We start from the raw sequence: 22,418 nt of genomic DNA on the forward strand, positions 1-22,418 counted from the left end.
CTATGACCTATTTGTATTTGATTGTAAAAAAAAAAAAATACTCAATGAATGTATTAATTGTGTTTTTTTGGAACTCTAACTTGATGCTTGCGCCTGCTGCATTTCCTGAGAACAATGTTATGCATTCATGTCGGTGGCGTGAGCGTGCTTTTTATATGTACCCTGTGACTGGCAGTTTGTTGTCCTGTCATGGAAGCTGATGATTTTGTTGTTTTCTTTCTGTACACAGGAGACTGACTGGAAGGTTGTGAAGCTGGTTCTTGATAAACTGCCAGAGTCTCTGCAGTACAAAGTTCTTATCCTGTCCTCTCCCTGTAGCATTGACCAGCTGTGCACTATTCTGTGCGCTATGGTATTGATGTGGTTGTTTACTTTTTAATGTATATATTTATATATTGTATAACAAATGTGATAATGTTTGTGCTGCCACTGCACGTTAGATGGTTTGATTTTATTCAAATTATTTGCATATATTTGAAACTTAAACTGGCCAGTTTATCTACAGTATTCAGGGTTTAACTAAATATTTAGCAAGCAATCGGTCCAACCCAGCTCTTTCAGTAGGACAGAGTCTTTCCAGTTGTTGTGCAAACTCAACATATTCCCCATGTTAAACATCCTGGTGCAAATTTCACAATGCACTTGAAGCACTTGGCAGATTACAAGCTATTGTAACTAATATCTTCCTGTCTGTTTCACAAAACAGTAGTGGTATAGTTTTTATAATTAATAGTAGCCACTGATATGAATACAATGCACCCATCTAAAACGTGTATCGGATATAAAGTGATGTAGCATTAGGCTTAGCTATACTGTGTTTTATTTTATCCAAATACTTCATATATAATACTGTGCCGTACAATATCGTGGCTAACTGCTCTAACCTCTCCTGGGTAGATTTCTGCCTTTTTATACTAAAGCTTCCTGTACGTTATTTTATATTGGAATAAGCTCAACAATTCTGAAGGATTAAAAGATAAGTGTTTTCTTTTCTAATTGTATTTAACTGGGTTAAGTAGATGTCTACCTACTGTAGAAGTGCTTTGTGGAACTGGCTCCTGGACACAAGCAGTTTTGCTTGGAATTTAAATGGTGTTTTGAATTTCAGTTCACAGACAGGCCACGCAAAATCACAGATAGTTTCCCCCGGACTGATGTGCAGCTGGCTGTGGTGCCAGTGCTGGCGGCTTCAACCTCCTACCATAACTACCTGGACCAGAGCAGACAGGTAGAACAAACCCTTATCTAATGGTGTCACGGCTGATGTCAAAATAGAAAATGTTTTGGTCAAATCGTTAGTGTTTTAAGCAATTTTGAGGGTGATGCAATTTCAATGTGCTTGTCTGTTTTCAGCGGGAGCTGGTCCAGTGTTTGATTACCCGTTGCGGCAGGCAGTGTGTTGTAGCCCTGACCATGTGCACCATCGAAATGCCAGATATTATGGTCAAACTGCTTCCTGCCTTGATTGTGAAACTCACTCACATTTCTGCCACTGTTGCCATGGCCTCTCCTATGTTAGAATTTCTATCAAGTAGGTATTTTGTTAGTAAAAAAAACAAACAAACAAAAACATTAATGTTTTATGAATGAATACCATAGGGGAAGGTGGTTTCTTTTGTAATGTTTTTGCAGCAATTACATTCCCAGAAGTCCTAGCGCTTCATGGGTCTAAAAGTGTGGGGAGTTTGTATCGTGGCACGTACATTCTTATTGCTGTTTGTAATGTTCAGCTCATGTTCTCTCTCTCAGCTTTGGTTCGGCTTCCACACCTGTATGCAAACTTTGTGGCTGAACAGTACGTGAGCGTGTTCGCTCTGTCCTTGCCGTACACCAACCCGTCCAAGTAAGCATTGAATTCTCCTCTTTTAGCTCGTGCCGCCTTTTAGTTATTAAAGTCTAAAACCCTGAGGCTTAAACCAATAGCTCAGATTTCTTTTATATTTCCCAAATTAAAATGTTATATGAGGCTTATGAAATACTATTACTATTATTTTCAACCTAGTGTAATTTTGGATCATTGTAGTTCACCGCTAATGTACTTTTTCTTCTAGGTTTAACCAGTATATAGTGTCATTGGCTCATCATGTAATTGCCATGTGGTTTATCCGCTGTCGCCTCACGTTTCGGAAGGACTTTGTGCAGTACATCACAAAGGTGAGGCATGTGGAAGACGCAAAACTAATTAACCCACCTGCAAGCTACCGACTGTATAGTTATCTAATACAACCTTTCCGTGACCCACATGACCCGGGCACGTGCTCGAGTTGCCCTCCCACACCTCCGTTTCCATATTTTTAGATTACTCGAGTCCGAGGAGCCCCAATTATCTGGTCCGATTTCGGGCTGGCCTGAATTCTAAAGTCTGAATTTACATCACTTAAATGTCAATCAAAAATGTTGTAGGGGGTGGGAACATACCATATAATGGGACATTTTGGCTGGTATTAAAGTCAGAGGATTTGCTACTTTGGGGGATTTTGACGGTTTTTCATATAGCACGGTCACAAAGAAAAATGCAACACATTTGGCTGTTACTTAATTAAACCCTTGTAAAAAAACTAAAAACTAAAAAAAACACAAAAAATGCTTAACATAAAGAACAGTCCTACTACAGTAACAGGTGCAGTTTACAGTGCCTCTGGGTTTCTGATTGCATCAGATCAATTCCAGATTTAAATCCTTTGATGGAAATGTTCAGACTAGTTTTAGTCACTGCCATTCTCATATCCACTGTGACACCTGACACACTATTCCCCTTGTCCGACGCTTCTTTCCCTGTTCTGCATACCAGTCAGCCAGAGGTATATGTACTGCATGAAACACATGCAAAACAGTATCTAGATGGATTTATCTTTTTAAATCACTGACCATTTGACTGCAATACCATCTGCAGCGAATGCACATCTTGACCATTAACTCGCAAGTATTTCCTGACTCGCGTGATAACTCGGAAAACCATGGAAACGTCTCCTTTTTCACCAACTCGAGTTGGCTGTTCTTGGAAACAAGGTATAATCTTGTGATGGAAGTGTTTTGTTTTGTGTTTGTATTTTTTTTTTTTTTTTTTAATTAAAAATTAAGGGTTTGAGATCCAACGCTCTCCTGCCATTTGACGATGGCCACGAACAGAGCAGCTTCCGAGCACGCAGCACCAGTCTCAATGAGAGGCCAAAGAGGTATGGCATAGCTGAGCCTCACAATATGTGGTTCTATAGCAGTCACATTATGACCTTAATGATTTTTGATTTTTTTTTTCTGATCATATAGTAGCAGAAGGCAGGCAGCCTTGACTTTTATTTTTTCACTGTTATCTTTACTGTACTTCTAGAGCGATCTGCAGTTTAAGTGGCGTTATATTGTCTAGACCTTTTATACAGCCGTGCAATGTAGTTGATTTTGAAATACCTCTTCTATCTGTTTTAAAAGTTAGATGGGAACTGTCATCCATTTTTGGAAGTTGTGCAATCAAACACGTTTCCTGGTTCTCTTGCCTTCTGCTCCTATACACAGCAGTAAGATCACCAAGTAAAGGTTGTAAGGCTGATCAGTAGCTGCGAATGTCTCCCTGTTTTTATATAACCTGATTTAAGGTGTGTGTGTGTGTGTGTGTGTGTGTGTGTGTGTGTGTGTGTAGATAAGTTGGAAGGTGCTTGGCATTCCACATGACCCAAGACCAACCTGCTATTGTTGTGTGGCAGTTACGTAATAATGCTGCAATGATTATTCAGAATATTCAATTAATCAAATTTTGCATTCATGGAAATTCATATTTTTACATTTGATTATTTTAAACCTGAAACTGATGATTATTTATTATTATTATTATTATTATTATTATTATTATTATTATTATTTAAAGCCACAGTTTCTCTTCATACGGAGTAATCTGTAAATTCAAACACCAGCTCTTCAGTCAGCAGAATCGCCCCCAGAAATTAACACCAAATAATTATCCTTTCAGTGTTCTTACTTTAACGCAATGCTCCATGAAATACCTCCTTCCAGTAGTTTAAGCAGCTCGGTTGTGTAATGTTCTCTTTTAGAAGGCTTGTTCTGGCTAGCCTGTCTTTCTGGAACAGCAGTCTCTTTGTTAGCCCGCACGTTATACAGAGGTCAGTCAGTGGGGGTTTTTATTTAAATTGAGAAATATATTAAATACATTTTTTATTGTTAAATTTGTTTAGTTTTTTTTATATATTGGTACCATTTAAAACAAACAAAAAAAAAAACAATTGGTGCAAAAAAAATTACATCTGCCATTTAATAAATCTCAAGTTAAATTACACCATTGCACCAAATCTAATCTACTGAACTAATTTGTTGTGTCGGCTTAGTTGTATATTACCATGCCGATGACGGGAGACTGTTGCTTTAATATTAAAAAAATGACACTTGTAGTTTCTAAATCCTCTTATATTTATTTATTTATTTTTTGTCAAATTCGTAATCCTTCTGAACAAATTTGGGAATCGGAAGGGATGTACATTCATTCGGCCAGCAGTCAATCACGCATCATTTAACAAGAGCGATTAACCAAACCCCACACCTGCTTTTTCTTCAGTGATTTCAGAAGTTTCCTCCCATATTAAATCCTTTTGTTCAATCTGTTTGCATTTTAATGATCTAATATTTTCATTTTTTTTTTCTAATTATGTACTTAATTTACAAGGTTGGAGTATTGGATTGGATTAAAAATTAAGTATTTTTTTTTTCTCGTGTAAAAAGTAAACCATGTTAAAATGGATTGAGTTTTGGACTAGAATGTTTTGAGTAGGAAAGCCCTTATTCTACATTGGAGGCCCTTGATGCTTTAACGGCTAGTTTTATACCTTTGTTACATTAGTAGCCAGTTGGTCATTCCAACTCAAGTGGACCGAGAAAGCCATAGAAGCTAGGTTTGAAATTATCTTAACGCACACAACACTATGTTGGAATCCCCCCCATCACGTGTTCATGTACCGGAGTGGTGAGCTAGAGTGAGTCAAGGAACTCCTAAGGTTTAATTGACATCATTTTTACATGAGCATTTTATTCTTTTCACAAATTGAGCAAATTGTACTTTGGTATGAAATTCCCCGTTTCAACGGCCTTATGTTATATTGCTTGGCAAAGTACTGTTTCAAAGACGCTAAAGCAAAAAAACGAATACATAATGTGTGCCAATTACATGATCAGAATTATTAATTCTAGTTACAATTTCAGTAGATAAGACTTACAATGCTCTATTCCAACCTGAGGTTCTTTTTTTTTTCCTGCAGCATTAAATCGGATATTCTTTGTGTTGTGATAGGTTTTGTTATGTTAATTTGTTCTATAATCTTTTTTTTTTTTTTTAATAGTATCTACTTTATTTCATGTGTACACATCAGTTTTGAAATGCTTTTCAAGATATTTTTTTCTTCTTGTTGCATTGTGTGCTGTGCTGTTAATTTTTTTGTTTTGTTTCCTTTACCTCACTCTTTTTTTTGGGGGGGTGATCACTCCATTTACTTGACCCTGTGAACTTTGGCCTCTGAACTGCACCATCCCTGCTGCATTGACCCTGTGACCCTGTGTGCGTGTGTTGACCCTTTCTTGTTGGTGGGGGTTGGGTGCACTGTGACCCTTCTCCTGCTAGTCTGCGAACTGCAAAAGTCGCAAAGCCAGGCTTCAATAACTCCTCCCCAGTTAAAGAGCTGAAAGATCTCTCCGCTGTCGATGCCTTCCGCTCCCGCAGCATCAGCGTATCCGAGCACGCCGTGCGCAGGTAGAGGCCCTGGAATCTATCCAAGCTCCTTCCATGGGAGATGTCATTCAGTGGGGTCAGGGTGGTTGGTTTGCATGTTGGGAGATTCTTGCATGCCGTCTGTAGCTGCCCTACTTTTTAGAAGTGTTCTAATGTTTTTAGATGACCTGTGATGTGTTGATATTCACCCTGTGCATGATAGTAATGATATTCAATTGAGCGGTGGCTTTACACATAACTCCAGCGGTGACTCTTGAGAGGAATTCTTAAAGGAACTGCCTATGGGGCGGGGGGGGGGGGGGGGCGGGAAGGAAGAATTGCATCATTAATGTTGCATGATTTTTTATTTTTTAAACTATACCTATTGATGTGTTTTCCATTCAAATGAAATTGTTATAAAATGTTTTGAAGCTGAACAATTTTAATTCCGCGGCACATATAAATTACATTGCAGATTTTTGTAACGTATTTTGAGACAACTAAAACTATGATAAATCAATTAAGATGATTTTTTACTTTTATATTTACCGACTCGGGGGGGGGCAAAATTACACATATCCCTCAGAACAGGTCTCTTAATGACCTGATTTTGATATGATCTTATCACTGCGTAAAAAGGAGGTTTTCTGGGTTGTGGCTCCTACTGCAGGAATAGATACTAGAAATTATTCAATTGACCTCTTTTGATGTCTCGCTTATAGTGGATAATGAAAATGACCACAACATAATTTATATTGTTGTAAAGCAACCACTGGATCTTCACTAGACATATACCTGTAAAAAAGGCAAACAGATGCCAATGGTGCAGTGTCTTTCTACAGTAAAATGTTGATTTGTTAGTTTAAGAAGGCTTGTTAGATAACATTTTACTACACTTTAAAAAAGATAGAAATACTGTACCCTTTCAGTGGTTCCCTGTTGCAAAGGATGGGTATTTCCAATTTTATGGAACGGCAGTAGAGGGCAGCAGTTAATCAGTGGTATTGGGCCAACTGGATTTATTTATAATCTCTCCAAGTGCACATTTTATTTGATTTATTATAATTTGTTTAATGTAGGGGTAGATATGAGATCATTTTTCACGTCTTTCTCATAAGTTCATTCGTTTATCAACATTTTTTAAAAGCTTTCTGTTGCCTGAAACTGACACTAAAAAAGGGAATACTGTACACAAGCTTGCTGCTCAGTTTGGCTCCTTGTCGATACCTTTTCTAATTATTTAAAGTGGCTGTCAATGAAAAACTAACCTGCCAGGGTTGACCAGGAGGCTGTCGGGGGTCCATTTTAAAGGCTGGTTGCAATTTTACAAATCGCTATTAATTCAGACCATTTCTCACCGCATGCTTGAGATAATGATGTCTGAAGCAAAAGGGGTACAAGATGTGACCTGGTATCATTTGTATTTGTAAAAAAACAAAACAAAAAAAAAAAAAAACACAGCTGCTTATTACAAGAAAAAATATATATAAAATTGTACATGTTTAGGAGGCAGCTGTTAAAACTCTCCTAGATATTTTTGGTTTTATATATTACAGGCCAACTATCTTTGCAACAGCAGCCTGAACACTAACACTTGAAATGTATTTGCTTACGATTGTGAGTCGCCCTGGATAAGGGCATCTGCTATGAAATAAATAATAATAATAATAATAATAATGAAAAACCACAGGAGGCTCCAGCAGCTCCTTCAAGAGTTCAACGCGGTTTAAGCAATTTACGCAAGTCACAGTGTAATCACGTACTTGCTGTGCTACGCGAACCTGTCTTGCTCGGAAAAGCAAACTCCATTCAGAAAATACTGTATTCCAATTAAACGAAGTGACGTCCCAATTAAATGGCATACATAGCATTGTCTCCCAAAGTTGTATCCCATTTAAGCTGAAATCCCAATTATCAGTATCCGTGTTGAACTCTTGAAGGAGCTGCTGGAGCCTCCTGTGGTTTTTCAGGCTGCTGTTGCAAAGAAAGTTGGCGTCTCAACATTGCAGCTGCCTCTCCTTTCATTTAAAAACAAAAAAAGTGACTTGGGTCGTCTCAAATGCCTCTCGTTTAATTTCGTGAGACTGATACAAATCCCTACAAGAATAGGTGCTGCTAGTGCAGATCCCCAAGTCACAACTTGTATGCTGCAGTTTCTAGCTCTGTCTTGTGGTGCTGTGTGGTCCTCGGCAGTGAACTGATTACCTGTTGCATTAGGATGCAGACTTCCATGACCACCAGCAGCCTGGGCTCTGCAGACGAAAGCTCTGTGGCTCAGGCTGACGATGGCTTGAGGACTGTCCATCTGGAGCTGACCGAGACCTGTCTGGACATGATGGCGAGATACGTGTTCTCCAACTTCTGTGCTCTGCCCAAGAGGTAAGACATACATTGCTGCAGTAACTGAGTCCTGCTGATCGTTTTTCGCCATTGCAATGTTTTTGCACAGTAACGGTAATGGATTAATGAATTCTACATGGCTCACTGTTTTTCTTTGTTGTGGTGTGTACTGGGGGTATTGCTTCCAGCCTCTGCTGAAGACTAAAGCAGGATACAAACTGATACCTGATTTATATATATATATATATATATATATATATATATATATATATATATATATATATATATATATATATATATATATATATATATATATATATATATTCTTTCTTTTCAGATCCCCTCTTGCAGAGTTCCTGCTGGCTGGAGGAAAAAGCATGACCTGGCTGGTTGGAAACAAGCTGGTTACTATAACAACCAGCAGTGGAGCTAGGACCCGATCTCTGCTCGGCCTCGATTTGACCGAACGTCAGAGTTTGGGAGAAATGACAAGGTACACGATTCCGTTTATTGTGGCGCTGCTCCAGTTCACTTTACCAAATGAAAACAAAATCGGTATGGATCCCAGATTGAGCTTCTCCAAATGGAAAATGTATTGTGCTGCTGTCGTCCAATTAAGAGTACTTTTCTGCAAATGCTATTCTGGTTGTGCTCTTAACTGTTTTCCTTTGTCAGTTTAAAACTTTGATTCTAATTTACTGTTATCCCAAACTCTCTCTGCTGGCTTAACGCCTTAAGGTACATGAGGAACTGAGGGGTTGTTCAAACGGTTTCTTAATGCATTTCAGTGACTCCAGTGTCACGGGAGGAAACTGACAATTTGGATGACCAGATCCAACCTGTCAGTACATTTAAAACCTGTTCCGTGCACCGCATTGCAAACATGAAAGTGAGAACGTCGCCTACAGTCCCTGCCAGAAGCTTTCAAGCTTTAGATTGTGCTTTTTTAAATAAATAGGTAGGTAAATACAAAATTCTCAACAAGTAGGGATGAGTTCGGTGGTCTTCAATTTAGCCCGTAGTGAATTGCAGTCTACATGATGAAGATGCACAATTGATACAGAAAGAGAAACTGTAATGTATTGTCAACCACATTTATCAACACCTTTCACCCAACCTAAGACTTTGCTCCTTTTCCCCTTGTGTTTCAGATCCGACCCTTCTCTTCACACGAGACAAACCAAAGAAGCGCCTGCTAAACTGGAATCCCAGGCAGGCCAGCAAATCGGCAAGGCGACCCGCACCCGAGTGCGATCCATGTCAGGTCACACGCTCCTCGTCCTTTTAAAGCATAATGCACAGAGCTTTTGATCAACTTAAAATAACAAACTGAAAGGTTGTTGTAGCCACCGGCAGTGAAAGTTTGACATTCCTGAGGTGTAATCACTGGTGAAATTGCATACAGATGCACTGTAGACGACCTCTGCCCATGGATTGTTATTTAAGTAGGTTGTACAATAGATGTCGTCTAGATTCTGAATGGGTAAAGAACAAACTAGTTCACCTTCATGCAATATTAAAAACAAAGACCGAAGAAGCTGTCTGTTTTGGGTTTCGTTCTTCGCTTGTTTGATATTTTCCATTTCGCAGTTTGATCAAAATAATTTGCTCAAAGACCAAAATAACCTTTCATTTAGTTCTTTGATAATTTGTAAATGCTCAAATCGCGAAATGGTTATTTTTGTCAGTGACTGACCGTTTCCTGACTGAGTGTAACATTGTTATTATTATTGTGTGTGTGTGTGTGTGGTCAAATATTTTAGCATTTTACTGTAACAGGACCACTTTTATCCCAAACATTAACTTTATTCACAGTTTAATAAACACACAAAATGTATAAATATTACTCTGTCTGTTCCCCACTGTGGTTTTCAGGTGGGCACGCCCTTCGTGCTGGCACTGCACAGAGTTTGAGTCCGCTGGTATCCCCCTCTGATAGTGAATTCTACGACCCTCCTTCCCAGTCTGTTCAGGTTTCGGAGAACTCGGCGAGCTTCAAACTGGAACCCCCGGGAACACAGCACTCTCCCCAGAAGGAGAAGCCGAGCCTGGCAGAGTACGCACCCCTGCTCACCCAGGGCTGGGCAGAGATCTTTATCCGCAGACCTTCAGGTAAGGAGATGTTAGCCGCTTTTGTGAGGTTGGAATGGTTGTGACGCCTTGCACAGATGATTAAGCGTATTTTGTCTTTTCAAGTGGTAACAAGATTTTCATACTGAACATTTCGTTAAAAATCATGGCACCCTTCCCCTTCTCCACCCTAACAGGTAACACGAGTTGGCTGATGTGCCTGGAGAACCCTCCTAGCCCTTTTTCTTCAGAGATCGGGAGCATGCCCCTGCAAGAGCTCTCCAATATCCTGATGGCTGTGGAAAGAATCAAGGAGCCCAGAGCACCTGGAGTCTTGAAATCAGACTCGGAGCTGGGTTCAAGCCAGGCCTACGTGGCACAGAAACCGTGTGCACTGCAACGTTCGAACACAGGTGAGGCACCCAGGTGTAGTCAGACCCTGCTGACTTTGCATAGCCTTTGTAGCACTGGCCTCAAGTGCAGCCTGACATGCATTACCTATCAGTTGCATCTCTCTGCAGTGCATTTACTCGCATAATAATAGAAACATGCACAATTTAAAAAATTGAACTTCACAGATGTTTCAGACTGGGATGACTTCAATGCTGCCCTGAATTCCCACGGTGTTACTTCTACCAGATTTCCACCTGCATCCAATGGTTTTCACACAGTTTTAAAAAGTAATACAATGTTGCGTCTTGTAGCATGAAAGAAATGTTTGAGGCAGGTGTACAGTATCTTGTGACAGCTGAAAGTTTCCGTTGCATTTATAAAGCTTGCTTAAATTGAAAGCCTGCATTGGTGGTGTTTTAAAGAACTGGCAGTTGCGAGATAAATTAATGATACAAAATATCTCATTAATTGTTTTAATGGCTGTATACTGGCTAAACAAAACAAACATAATATGCAAAAAGCTACTATATCTAAAAGAAAATGTGGATTGTGTACAACATTGTATGTTGCATTCAAATGGTTTGATTCAGGGCAAAAGTCTCTCCAGACACACTGGATTTAAATGGGGCTGCTGTTTTACAGTATCTAAGACTAACAGAATTCTCTGTTCTACTTTTGACATGAATGTTTGACTGTGTCTCCTAGCTGCCTGAAGAAATCTTAAGAAAATTCAAAATCTGTCCTGGCTGTTGCTACAGAATATAAAAAATACACCTTTTTTAAAACAAAACAAACAGGAGTCGGTAATGCGAAGTAACAAGGTCATTGCTTACAAAAACATAATATTCAAAAGTAATACATGCTACATCATTTACAAACATCAGTGTCCCCATTGTGTTGGATGTCACCTATTGACCAGGGTTTTATATTTCAGCAGGATTAACTTTTACTGTTTGTGTGCCCAATTTTGTTGGAGGAAAGCAAGATCTTAATGGTTCAATGTCTTTGTGGTGTTTTGTTTATATATATATATATATATATATATATATATATATATATATATATATATATATATATATATATAATGATCATATGTTTTTATCTTTGTTTTTTTGTAGCTCCAGCTCCAGTTTCTAGCCCAGAATTCTTTGATGTATTTTATGTTAACATTTTGTTCTTTTTGTTTTTAGTCTTTCTACCCTTTTTGCTTTGTTTTGTTTACTTGGTTTCCCTTTGCAGTGGCATCTTTCTCTCCTGTCCACCAGTCCAGTGCTCAGGGGAGGTTGCACAGGAGTATTTCCTGGGCAGGTATATGCATTCACAAGAAGTATCACTTGCATAGAGTGAAAAAAGAAAATAAAATGCCCGTGATTCATGGCACCTATGCATCCTTCATTACCTTAACCCATGTTTCCAGATTGTGTCCCTTGATACCATTAACTCCAAAGTACTATATGGGATCCTAAACCGCATGAGAAAAGCCCAAGTCCAAAACTCATTTTGCAGGTGCCTGATCTATTCTTCATAGGAATGGTAAGCTTGTGTCCTGACTTATACTACAGACTGGATCATTAACTGCTGCCCTCTTGGAATGGCCTGGTTGCCAGCTCTAAGTAAACAGATTGTATTGCGTAAAATAATATTATATGGATTAAACATGCTGCTACACATTTCGGTGCTATACACTGTCTTAAATTCTTGCTTATGAAAGTGTTTTTAAGCAGTTTAAAATATTGGAGAACAAATAACAAATTTCTAATGAGGAGCTGTTTTAGATTGCCCCATGCTTTGGCAGGTGCTGTAATCTTCTGAGTTGTCTCAACAGGCTTCAATATGAATTCTTTTGAAGTTTGTTAGCTGGAAATAGTAATAGTCACTTCTTTTTCTTGGTAGCTAAATCTACAGTAACATTGTTAATTATATTCTTTCAATGTATCTGTCTATTCAAATTGGCACAAACTAATTTAAGGCACATTTGCAAAGGAACAGTTTTTGACTTGGACATTATCCCCTGGTCAGCATGTTTTTACATGTTTTTTATTCATTTGCTTGTTTTGAATCAGTTTTACAATCTTTGCTTCAGCGATTCTATTGATTTTCCTGTGTGGAGGCCTGTGTGTCTTTTTGAAAGGAATCACCTTCACTAATTTTGGAATAAACTCTCTAATCTTTTATTTTTCTTCAGATGGAATAAGAGAACAGAGAGATTGGGGTTGGGGGAATTCAAGTATTTTAACGGAAATTCTTACTTTTTGTCACCAAAGTAATTTATGGAAATCGTACTTAATTGAACCTGGTGTAGTTTGGCACTTTTGTTTGTCTGGTAAGAGCTGAGCAAAATCTAACAGGTTTCTTAATCACGTTTACCTGAGTAAGTGCTTAGATCCAGTATTCATAGCTCTGCATTTACAAAATAAAGGATATTAGTTTACAGCAGCCTTTTGATATATGGCTGTATATGCTGCCTATTTCTGACACTGCCATAGTTAACCAGCTTATTCAAACCCTGCAAACTCACTTCCATTCTAACTGGTACTGCCTCATCGCAGCGTGCTTAACTACCGACAGGCGAGGGTTGTCTTAGTCTATCTATGGTAAATTTGACTTCAGCTTCAGTTTTCACCATTCAAAATTTCTCATTTCAAGGCAAGATTTATCTGACCTCTGATTGACACTTCTCTGTTCTCTTATATAAGCACTCAAAGAAACAGCTTTTTGGTTGTAGTAAGAGGCTGTGGATGGTCTATTGCCAGTAGGTGTTCTCCCATTTTGATGTTGGGTATGTTTTTGGTAGATTCGGTGGTGGTTCTGGAGGAAGGGAGCAGGCTGGGCGCTCAGCCGAAGGAGAGAGCTTCACCAACAGGTTCCCAGGACAGTGAGGAGTTTGAAGCAATGCCATCAGAGCCTATTTTCATGGGAGACAAATTCAGCAAACCGCAGGAAGCCTACAGCAGGGTAAGTGAGTCTTACGTCCATATTCATAAATAGTGCACCATGCTTTTCCTAGGGACATGCCTCCACCCGTTAGCTGCAATTAACCTTGAGGAGTCTTTCCAGAGTCAAGTTTTGCTGCAGTAGTATGTAAGCATGGCAAAGCCAAAACAACACTGCCTGACACACACGATAGAATATCAAACGGTTAATAAACTAGATGTTACGAACATGTAGAAGATATCGTGTTCCTTTTTAATTAACGGTTCGATTTTCTGTAGTCTTCGTCCAGCTCGAGCCAGGAAGAAGATAAAAGCACTCCTCTGGAAGATGTCGGGGTGGGTGCCATCCCTATTGAGAGAGGAATCTTTCACACTGCCGGAGGCCCTGTGGAGGAGGAACAGGATCTTTCTTTCCAGCATTCCCAAACCCTCAATAAATCCAGCTCGTCCCCAGAGCTTCAGACTCTGCAGGAGGTCTTCAAAGGTGCTCTGAACAAGGAAGAAATCCCTGTAGGGAAGCTCGGCACTGAAGTCAAGACAGGCATTGAAGCAGAGCCAGGGCCCACTGATGTGAATAGCCAGTTGGAAACAGGAGGAGGAGGAGGGGCTGGTGCTGGGGCAGGTGTTGGTGCTGGGGCAAGCTCAGGTGTGGGTGCTGGTGCTGGTGCTGGTGCTGGTACCGATGCTGGGGCTTTGCCTAGAACCAGGTTGGAGTTTCCAGGCCCGCAGCCTACTCCTGTATCCCCAAGTGGCCACAGACCCCGCGGACACACAATCTCAGGGTCCGCCCCGTCGCGCCGGGAGAGGAAGATAGATCAGGATTCCTACAACAGAGGAGCTGCTTCCAACTCTGAGAAGATGTCTGGTATCAGTCCGAGGTACGATGCAAGTGGCAGTGTGCTATACAGTATATGGCTTAATTTTTTTAAAATAGACACTCTTATCCTAATAACCACCCAGGTAAAGAGCAGATTGAGAAAATAAGCACCCAGATGCGATTTCGAGCAAATACGGTAAAACTGGCAAGAAATTGCATATGATAATAAATGTTTTTAAAAATCCTTTTATATTTGTTCTGTGCTTTTTTTAAATTTGTCTCAAACGGATTTTAGAATTTTAATTAAAGCTGTTTTGAAATTCTAGTATGTTTTGTATAGGTCTGCCAGGAATGAATCAAGCTGTCCCCAATTCGTTCTCTCTTTATTATAAGTGGATTTTTGTACTTGGCATTCCTCCTTCTCCTGAGGTTTTCAGTTTCACTCTGATGTAGCCACTGCACACTGGCTCTAATTCCTGTGTAACAGAGAAAGTGTCAGTGTCTGTGTCTCATCTGCAACAGAGAAAGTGACTCTGCTGCGTGCGGTGTCAGGATAAATGGGTTTTACCAGGACGAAAGTGAGTAGGAATCCATTAACTGCTGAACTTTTCTTTTCCAGCTTTGTGTTTCTTCAGCTCTACCATTCTCCATTCTTTGGAAATGAATCCAACAAACCCTTACTGCTGCCCAAGTCGCAGGTGAGACAAGCTCTGAACTTCACGTGCATTTAAAACCAGAGTAACAACAAAAACGTGTTTTTGAGGAGTAGTTCTGTAGTTGCATATTTTGTGACTAGAGCAATATCAAGGCGTCACTTAAAAATGGAATGTTAAACATTTTCTTAAAGTGTTTTGTTTGTCAGTGAACCTGTTAGTGTGGCTTTCTTTATGGTAATAGTAATACATGACAGAATTCTAAATGTATTTCAATTAATTGTTCAATGTAGATGTTAACTTGAGCACTTTGCAATTTATTCATGTGTTCCCCCCCCCCTCCTTTAGCTAATGGACAGAACTGTTAAAGTCCTGGATCAAATGCCTCCCTATGACACCCACAAGATTGGAGTCGTGTATGTTGGAGAAGGACAGGTCAGTTTCTGTACTGGCTTTTTCTTTCAGGTGCAGCTATTTTCCTTGGGGTGTTAAAATGCCAGTCTTGACCATATAATCCAGAGGTGGCCAAACTGTGGCTTCTGGGCAGTTAAAGTGCGGCTCCCGGTGAAATGCTGAAAGAAAGAATAATAAAAGAAAAGAGCAAAATTTAAACTAAACAAGAAGTTTATTTATGTTCTCTGTATTCATTCGTGTTTTATTATTCTTTCTTCTCGCTCCATCTCTCTCTCTTCAGTTTCTTTGAGCCTGCATGTTCACTGCAAGGACATTTCATCACTCGATGACCTTTGACACCGCTCGCTGGCACATGCGTATTTCGATCACCTTGAGTGAATGCCGGATGTGCAGTTGAAACGTGAATTTCATAATTTTGAATTAAGTGCCCGTTCGTTTTCTGGAGACAATGGCATTGAGCAAACCATCCACAAGTAATAAACGAAAGTATGAGGCTCAAGCCAGAATCAGAGGAAGAGTATGCTTTCACTGAAAACGGTGGTGAACCTCTGTGTCTCATCTGCAACAAATCGCTTCCACACTGTAGTCTGTGTCAGGCGAACAACCGCAAACATCATTATGAAACAAATCACAACACATTTTCATCTGAATATCCTCCTGGATCAAACTTGAGGAGCAACAAGCTAGCCTGTTTAAAAGCACACCTCCTCAGTCAGCAGATGCTCCTGTTGGCGTTCGGTAAAGCAGCTGATGTGACGACTCAAGCAAGTTTTTTGTATGGCATGGATTGGGCTCTGCCGTTGTTATTCTTGGTCACGTGCTCTCCCTTTTAAAGTTATTGAGCCGACCTCCATTTCTTAATCTCTTGGAAAAGCGTTGATTGTGAAACAAGATCACTTTTTAGTTTTTTCTCCTGTAACTTAATTCAAACCAAACACAGAAAGCGAGTTCAGTTAAATTCTGCTTTTCCTGGATTTAAAATCTTAATGACTTGTTGCACAAATGTTGTAACCTGTTTTGTAAATAGTAGTTTCCTCTTAATTATTAATTAATTCAATCATTTTAACTTCACTTGTTGTTTGCATTTGGTTTGAAGTAAAAATAAGGAGCAGCTTTTTTTTTTTTTGTTGTTTTTTTTTTTTAAATCAATGAAACAGAGTCACAGTCTCAATTAAGTTACGGGAGAAAAAACTAGTGAAATTTTTTCACGATCGACACTTTTCCAAGAGTCTAATTGAACAGAGTTGTCTATAAAAAAAAAAAGGGACATCACATGATCAAAAATAAAAACTGAAAACGAAGAGCCCTAGGCATGGAATATCTCGTGCCAGACGTCCTTATTCAGGTGAACGGATCTTTCAATAAAATTGGGGTGTTGGCACTAGACTAGAGAATGCATGTTTTAAATGTTATGTTGTAGGTCTAAAATTAATTGTATTTACATATCTTACATGTCTCGTCATGACCAAGTACTATAATCCCTTTCAAAATATAGTGCATTTGTCATCCACAAAGCTCTCAAAAGTATTTGACATGCAGCAGTCATACAAAAAAAAAAAACAGCTTGTTTTTTAATTGAAAACCGAGCATTCAGATCTTCAAGGGAAGAGCCTGTCAAAAAGAATCCTTATGAAAATGTGTCTCTGGTGTTTTTGGTGAAATCATGGCAGTTAATATATTTTGCTTCATAACTGAATATATTTTATTTAAAGTGCATAATACATACAGTAAACAGAAATAATGGAAAAACACCAACGTTTAATACACTGTAGATCTACAGTACAATAAAAAATACACACAAACTGTAAAGCTCTGCAATGTTCTTCCTTGTGTATTTTGCTCCCATCAAGAGATAACAACTACTGTACTGCACATAGTAAGTGCACGATTGTTATAATGCTCGAGAGAATTAAATAAATGCTTCATACAAATGTTAGTAGCAAAGATTCTGTTTTATAGCACAGCTCTCGGCCATATAAAAATGTTGGTATGCGGCTCATAGGGTCAGGAAGTTTGGTAGCCCCTGCGATAGTTAAAGAATGCCATATTATCATAAATCTCATGGAACATCTCCACCAATAAGGCTCACATTTGATGCCCTGAAACTTGCATAGTAAATATAGTCCCAATTTTATAGCATCTTATTGCAAACTACTTTTTTTTATTAACAATTGATTACATACTTATTTATTATGCATACGGTTGTTCTCTGTTCTTTTTACATTGCAGATCAACAGTGAAGTTGCCATCCTATCAAATGAGTATGGATCCTACAGGTATGCCCAGTTTCTGACCCGGCTTGGCAAGTTGATCCATCTAAAAGACTGTGACCCTGATCAGATATTCCTCGGCGGTCTGGACCAGTATGGTGATGATGGGGAGTTCACCTACTGCTGGCACGATGACATCATGCAGGGTATGGTCTAGTAACGGGACGCAAGGAAAGCTTTCTAAAGATGGAATTGTTCATCTGGTTTTTCCAGGACGCCTCTCATTTATCCCATACAGTTCACCCAACATTGTTCGCAGGAACAGATTTTAAGGATATGGTTTGCATCCTGATGAAACTTTTCTTACAAGTTGTGGAATCTCTTTGGCTGCATTTTAAAATGAATTAGTCTCAACTAAGGTTACAATCTGTAGCACTTGCAATATTCTCAATTTTCTATTGAACAATATAGATAAATAATATATATTTTTTTGGAATATTTGGATATAATAAAAGATTATTTTATGTTGAAAGATACTGCCTACAAGATATGAGATGGCAAAGGTTATTGGTGAGGTTTAAAAAAGTTTTTGAACAGCCTTAAATCGAAGAGCAAGAAAAAGATTAACGTTGCATTAGAACACTAATGGATAAGTGCGTGTTTGTGTGCCTTGGAGCAAGCAGTGCATTAAACTGTTGATTTTATAGAGCAGACTAAAAGCTTCTAATCTTGTTTTCTCAAATTCACAATTGGGATTTGTGAATAAAATACCTAAGCTTAGTCAACAATACAACTGTCAGATACTCTTTCTGTGCAATTCCAGAAAGTAGAAACTCAGCATTTGATAAATGCTCAGAGATCTCGTGCAATGTTGTGTTTGTGTGTGGGTGTTTTTTTTTTTTTTTTTTGTCCTTCCTTGTGTGCACAAATCTTGCTGCAGCTACAAGGGAACATGTTTTTATATCGATATGGAATATCTATTTTCCCACTTCTTATCTTGTCATGCTGGTGGAAAATAATGACATCATGTGATCGATGCAGCTGATATTGTCATTACCACTGATTTTAATTTTTGTTTTGCAGCCATATTTCACATCGCCACGCTGATGCCTAACAGGGAATCAGATAAGGGTTGCTGCAACAAGAAGAGGCACATAGGGAATGATTTTGTCATCGTCGTTTACAACGACGCGGGAGAGGAATACAAACTTGGGACAATAAAGGTATGTTTGGTTATTTTATTTTTTATTTTTTGGATAAGATTTTTTTTTTCTTTTTGGTAAGATTGTATATAGGTAACTGGTCATCAGAGATGGAGAGATGATGCTACAGCAACGATTCTACAGCAGAGCTACAGCTATGGCTGATGGCTTTGCATCCCCTATAGAAGTGACAAAGTTTGCTTCATAGCTTGAAGCTGCTGAATAATGTTACATTAACATACTGAATTCCATACCGCTTTGTAGTTTTCCATATACTTAACCAAAAATTTGACACATTGAAAAATGGGATATATCACTAACATGAAATATTGTACTACTATTATATATATATATTGTGTGTGTTGTGTTTTTTTTTTTTTTTTTTTTGTCTCAAACCTAAAATCCTAGGTGATGCAAAACTTTGGCCATAGCTGTACATTCAAAGCTTTTTCAGGAAAACTTGTTACTCACCTGGTATTTTAAATGTTAATGTTAATGCATTTTCATTTTCGTCACACAGGGTCAGTTTAACTTTGTTGAAGTTATAATCAAGCCTTTGGATCATGAGAGTAATCTCGTTACTCTTCAGTGCCGTAAAGGTAAAAAAAAATTATTCAGGTTTGACCGGAATTAAGACAACTACTACTGGCTTACTACATTATGAGAATTATTATGTAATAATGTTTCACAGTCTTGAGGCATTTTCATTTAAATTTGATTTGCTCCGTAGTTCATTTTCTATGCTTTAGTCAGTGTAACATGAAATCTTAAGAAAAAAAAAAAGCATGCTGTTTGTTCATGTGCTTAAAACGTTAGCTCACTTGATGTTGAATTTATTTTTATTCCAGATTTAGAAGGACTTGTTGACACAAGTGTGGCTAAGATTGTGTCGGACAAAAACTTGGCTCTGCTGGTACGACAGATGGCCCTGCATGCTAATGTGAGTGTGGCAAGTTCTTTCAGCCAAGTCACCAGCACAATGGGAGGAATTCTATCTGGATTGTACATCATTAACCAAACAGTTTTCAGTACCAAGTGCATAAGTAGTTTTGTTTTAGATTGATTTATTTTATTGTTAAACTGTACTGCTTTCTCTCTAACCAGTTGACCCATATCATCATTCTTGCACAGCTTAATTCTTAAAGATGCATTTTTACCCTACTGATAATACTCAAGTCACATTCTGTGAATAACTTAAGTTGTGTCATCCTCTCACTGAGACTCTGTGAACCAGAGAGAAAAGAGAGACCTGACGAGCTTAAAATACACAGGGATCGGTAGTGCAATAGTTCCATATCTAGACGCTGAATTTTAAAGTGTTGCTGGACCTGGGTTGTCATTTTTTCATCATCATTACTACAGAACAAGAGCGTTCCATTTCTTTTTTTTTTTTCTTTTATCAGATGGCTTCCCTGGTTCACCAGTACAAATCAAACCCAAGTGACGCCTATGCCTCAAAGTGGCTCGCAAGACTGCGACACATCAAGAAGCTGCGGACACGGGTAAGGATCTGGGCTTCATGAAAAGTACGAACATGACCCGCACGTAAGTGAGACAGTGGTGTCTCTCTCTCATTGCAGTCATGTGATTTTTATAACAAGTTGCAAGACAACCGTTTTGCCTTTCGTGAAGGTTTTTTTTTTTATACAGCATTTGCTGACACGTTTGTCTCCTTGACTATTTCTTCCTCATTAAAATTAGGCACGTGTGTGTGTGTGTGTGTGTGAGAAGTTACAGGGCTGTGTAGAAGTGTCTGTATTGGATTGCTAGGTGTTCTGTACGCTGGCTTTTACGAGTTCACATTTCAAGTCGCTGCTTCTACCTAATGCTGTTCTTTGGTTGTTTAGGCCCAACAGGAGAAGCAATCGCGCCAGACCTCCGGGATCTCCCTCAACCAGGCCCACACCCCGTTGCAGAACAAGACCTTACACCAGCAGGCAGGGGCCTCGGGGGCGGAGCCGGGGCAGCGGACGCGCCTGGTCTCCACGGTGGATGACTTCACTGACTTTGTTTGAAGCGCTTGAGCATAGCAAGCTTGCTTGTTTGCTGTTTCGCCGTCAGAATATATAATATATATATTTTTTTTCTTTTTTCTTTCTGTAATAGAATTTACAATGAAAAAATGGACTAAACTAAGCAATCCTGAGAATTACTATCACTTTTTTTTTGTGATTGTTTCCTGATCTGAATATTTAGATTGCTATTATGAGTTTTTAATGAATATGCAGATTTCTTCCCGTGTACTCACCTTACAGAAACTGTCCAGCCGCTATTGAGATTGAAAAAAAAAAAAAAAAAGTTGTTGTATTTTAAGTCCTATTTCAAATAGACCATAATGGGTCAATATTTACATTTACAGAGTTATCTTCAGCCACAAAGTGTTGTTTCAATAGCCTTGCCAAGATCTCGCTTTTTATTGCATGAAAATGCTAAGAGAAATGTGGTTGATACCTAGTAGATTTGGTGATTTTACAGATAGTTTTGCATTATACCTGTAGTTTCTCTAATGAAGTATTTCGCAGAATTTTTTCCAAAGTTGGTTTTGTAGTTCCATTAATTTCCGGGAGATTTTGTAAGCAGTATTCTAGCAGATTGTTAAAGGAAATATATCTGGAGATTTAACAAATTGGCACAGTTTTCTAGACTGTGTGTGTGTTTTAAACGGTGATGGTTTTTTAAACACTTTCAAAGAAAGAAGATCACATGTAGTGCTGCTTTATAAAGTAAAATATGCTGCAATGTGGAAGATGTCTCATCTTGGGTTTACCTAGAAAAATGCTGGGATATGCAAACTAGCCTTGTTCCAATTAGATTAATCAAACAGTCTGTTTTGTACTGTGATACAAAACGGCTGAGAGTTTAAACTGTGAAAAGCCCAAATAGTACAGGTTTTGATGAGAATGAATAAGCTTTGGGGGCTACAATGTTTGTGTATTGAGCTACTCTAAACTTCTATTGGAAGAGTCCTCGGAATACTAAGAAATGAATACATGTACAATTGTAAATGGAAGAAATAAATAAAAGTTTGTGTTCTACTCCACGTCTCGTGCGACTTGTTGTTCTGTGTTGCCCCCCCCCCCCCCCCCGTTATACCGCATGAATTGTAAAAATAAACAAAGTGAACTTGTATTAAAGACCTGTATGCACGGACCTCTAGTCAAAAGTGAATACTCGTGACTACACTAACACCTGGGTATCTAACTTCTTAAAACAAAGAATACGTTTTCAAGTAGGCTACAAGCTGACTTTCAAACTGATTTTATTCTAGTATACTTTGCATAATGTATACCTTTTCAGATTCATTCCCGTTCTTTACTCGCGTAGCGAGACTGGCAACCTGGAAAACCTTGTGCAGGTAATTCAAAAGCTGCTTTTTGAAACGCATTGTTTTTTTTAGGTGGCATTTCTTTCTGCTAGTTTACTGATCTGTCTAAGCCTAGTGACCTTGCAGTATTTTTTTTTTTTTTTTTTTTTTTTTTTTGACACAAATGATTATTTAACATCTTGCCAGTGGTTAAAGTGGAACTCTTTACTTCCTCCACAAACTTTCAATTATCTTATACTATTGTTTCCTCTCTTCTTGTTTCATGTAGCTAGGGGGGCCCACCTTGGCGCTTTTTTTTTTTTTTCTCTTAACCCTGGGACCCCTGACCCTGGGACAACTGTATTTAAAGAAGTACTT

The 22,418-nt window shown here is 38.7% G+C and overlaps 1 protein-coding gene across 6 annotated transcripts in view; it reads left to right on the plus strand.

The window, feature by feature from the left end:
• The window catches only part of tsc2 (TSC complex subunit 2), a 31,517-nt gene extending 9,746 nt beyond the window's left edge, over positions 1-21,771 (plus strand). For 4 of the 6 annotated variants that reach the window (XM_058995795.1, XM_058995796.1, XM_058995794.1 and 1 more), the window contains exons 20-42: positions 230-352; positions 1,109-1,228; positions 1,354-1,531; positions 1,750-1,843; positions 2,052-2,154; positions 3,082-3,176; positions 5,618-5,746; positions 7,922-8,083; positions 8,382-8,537; positions 9,196-9,308; positions 9,920-10,156; positions 10,312-10,527; positions 11,747-11,815; positions 13,302-13,462; positions 13,720-14,318; positions 14,877-14,955; positions 15,259-15,345; positions 17,554-17,740; positions 18,618-18,757; positions 19,257-19,335; positions 19,585-19,676; positions 20,140-20,238; positions 20,584-21,771. In XM_058995795.1, the coding sequence (XP_058851778.1) occupies positions 230-352; positions 1,109-1,228; positions 1,354-1,531; positions 1,750-1,843; positions 2,052-2,154; positions 3,082-3,176; positions 5,618-5,746; positions 7,922-8,083; positions 8,382-8,537; positions 9,196-9,308; positions 9,920-10,156; positions 10,312-10,527; positions 11,747-11,815; positions 13,302-13,462; positions 13,720-14,318; positions 14,877-14,955; positions 15,259-15,345; positions 17,554-17,740; positions 18,618-18,757; positions 19,257-19,335; positions 19,585-19,676; positions 20,140-20,238; positions 20,584-20,751 (3,486 nt within the window). In that variant the 3' untranslated portion in view covers positions 20,752-21,771. The remainder of the gene's footprint in view (positions 1-229; positions 353-1,108; positions 1,229-1,353; positions 1,532-1,749; positions 1,844-2,051; positions 2,155-3,081; positions 3,177-5,617; positions 5,747-7,921; positions 8,084-8,381; positions 8,538-9,195; positions 9,309-9,919; positions 10,157-10,311; positions 10,528-11,746; positions 11,816-13,301; positions 13,463-13,719; positions 14,319-14,876; positions 14,956-15,258; positions 15,346-17,553; positions 17,741-18,617; positions 18,758-19,256; positions 19,336-19,584; positions 19,677-20,139; positions 20,239-20,583) is intronic. The other 2 variants (XM_058995799.1, XM_058995798.1) reach the window with 2 other exon arrangements.
• Positions 21,772-22,418: the final 647 nt, after the last annotated feature.

Source organism: Acipenser ruthenus, chromosome 22 (assembly GCF_902713425.1).
Source record: "Acipenser ruthenus chromosome 22, fAciRut3.2 maternal haplotype, whole genome shotgun sequence".
Classification (NCBI taxonomy): Eukaryota; Metazoa; Chordata; class Actinopteri; order Acipenseriformes; family Acipenseridae; genus Acipenser; species Acipenser ruthenus.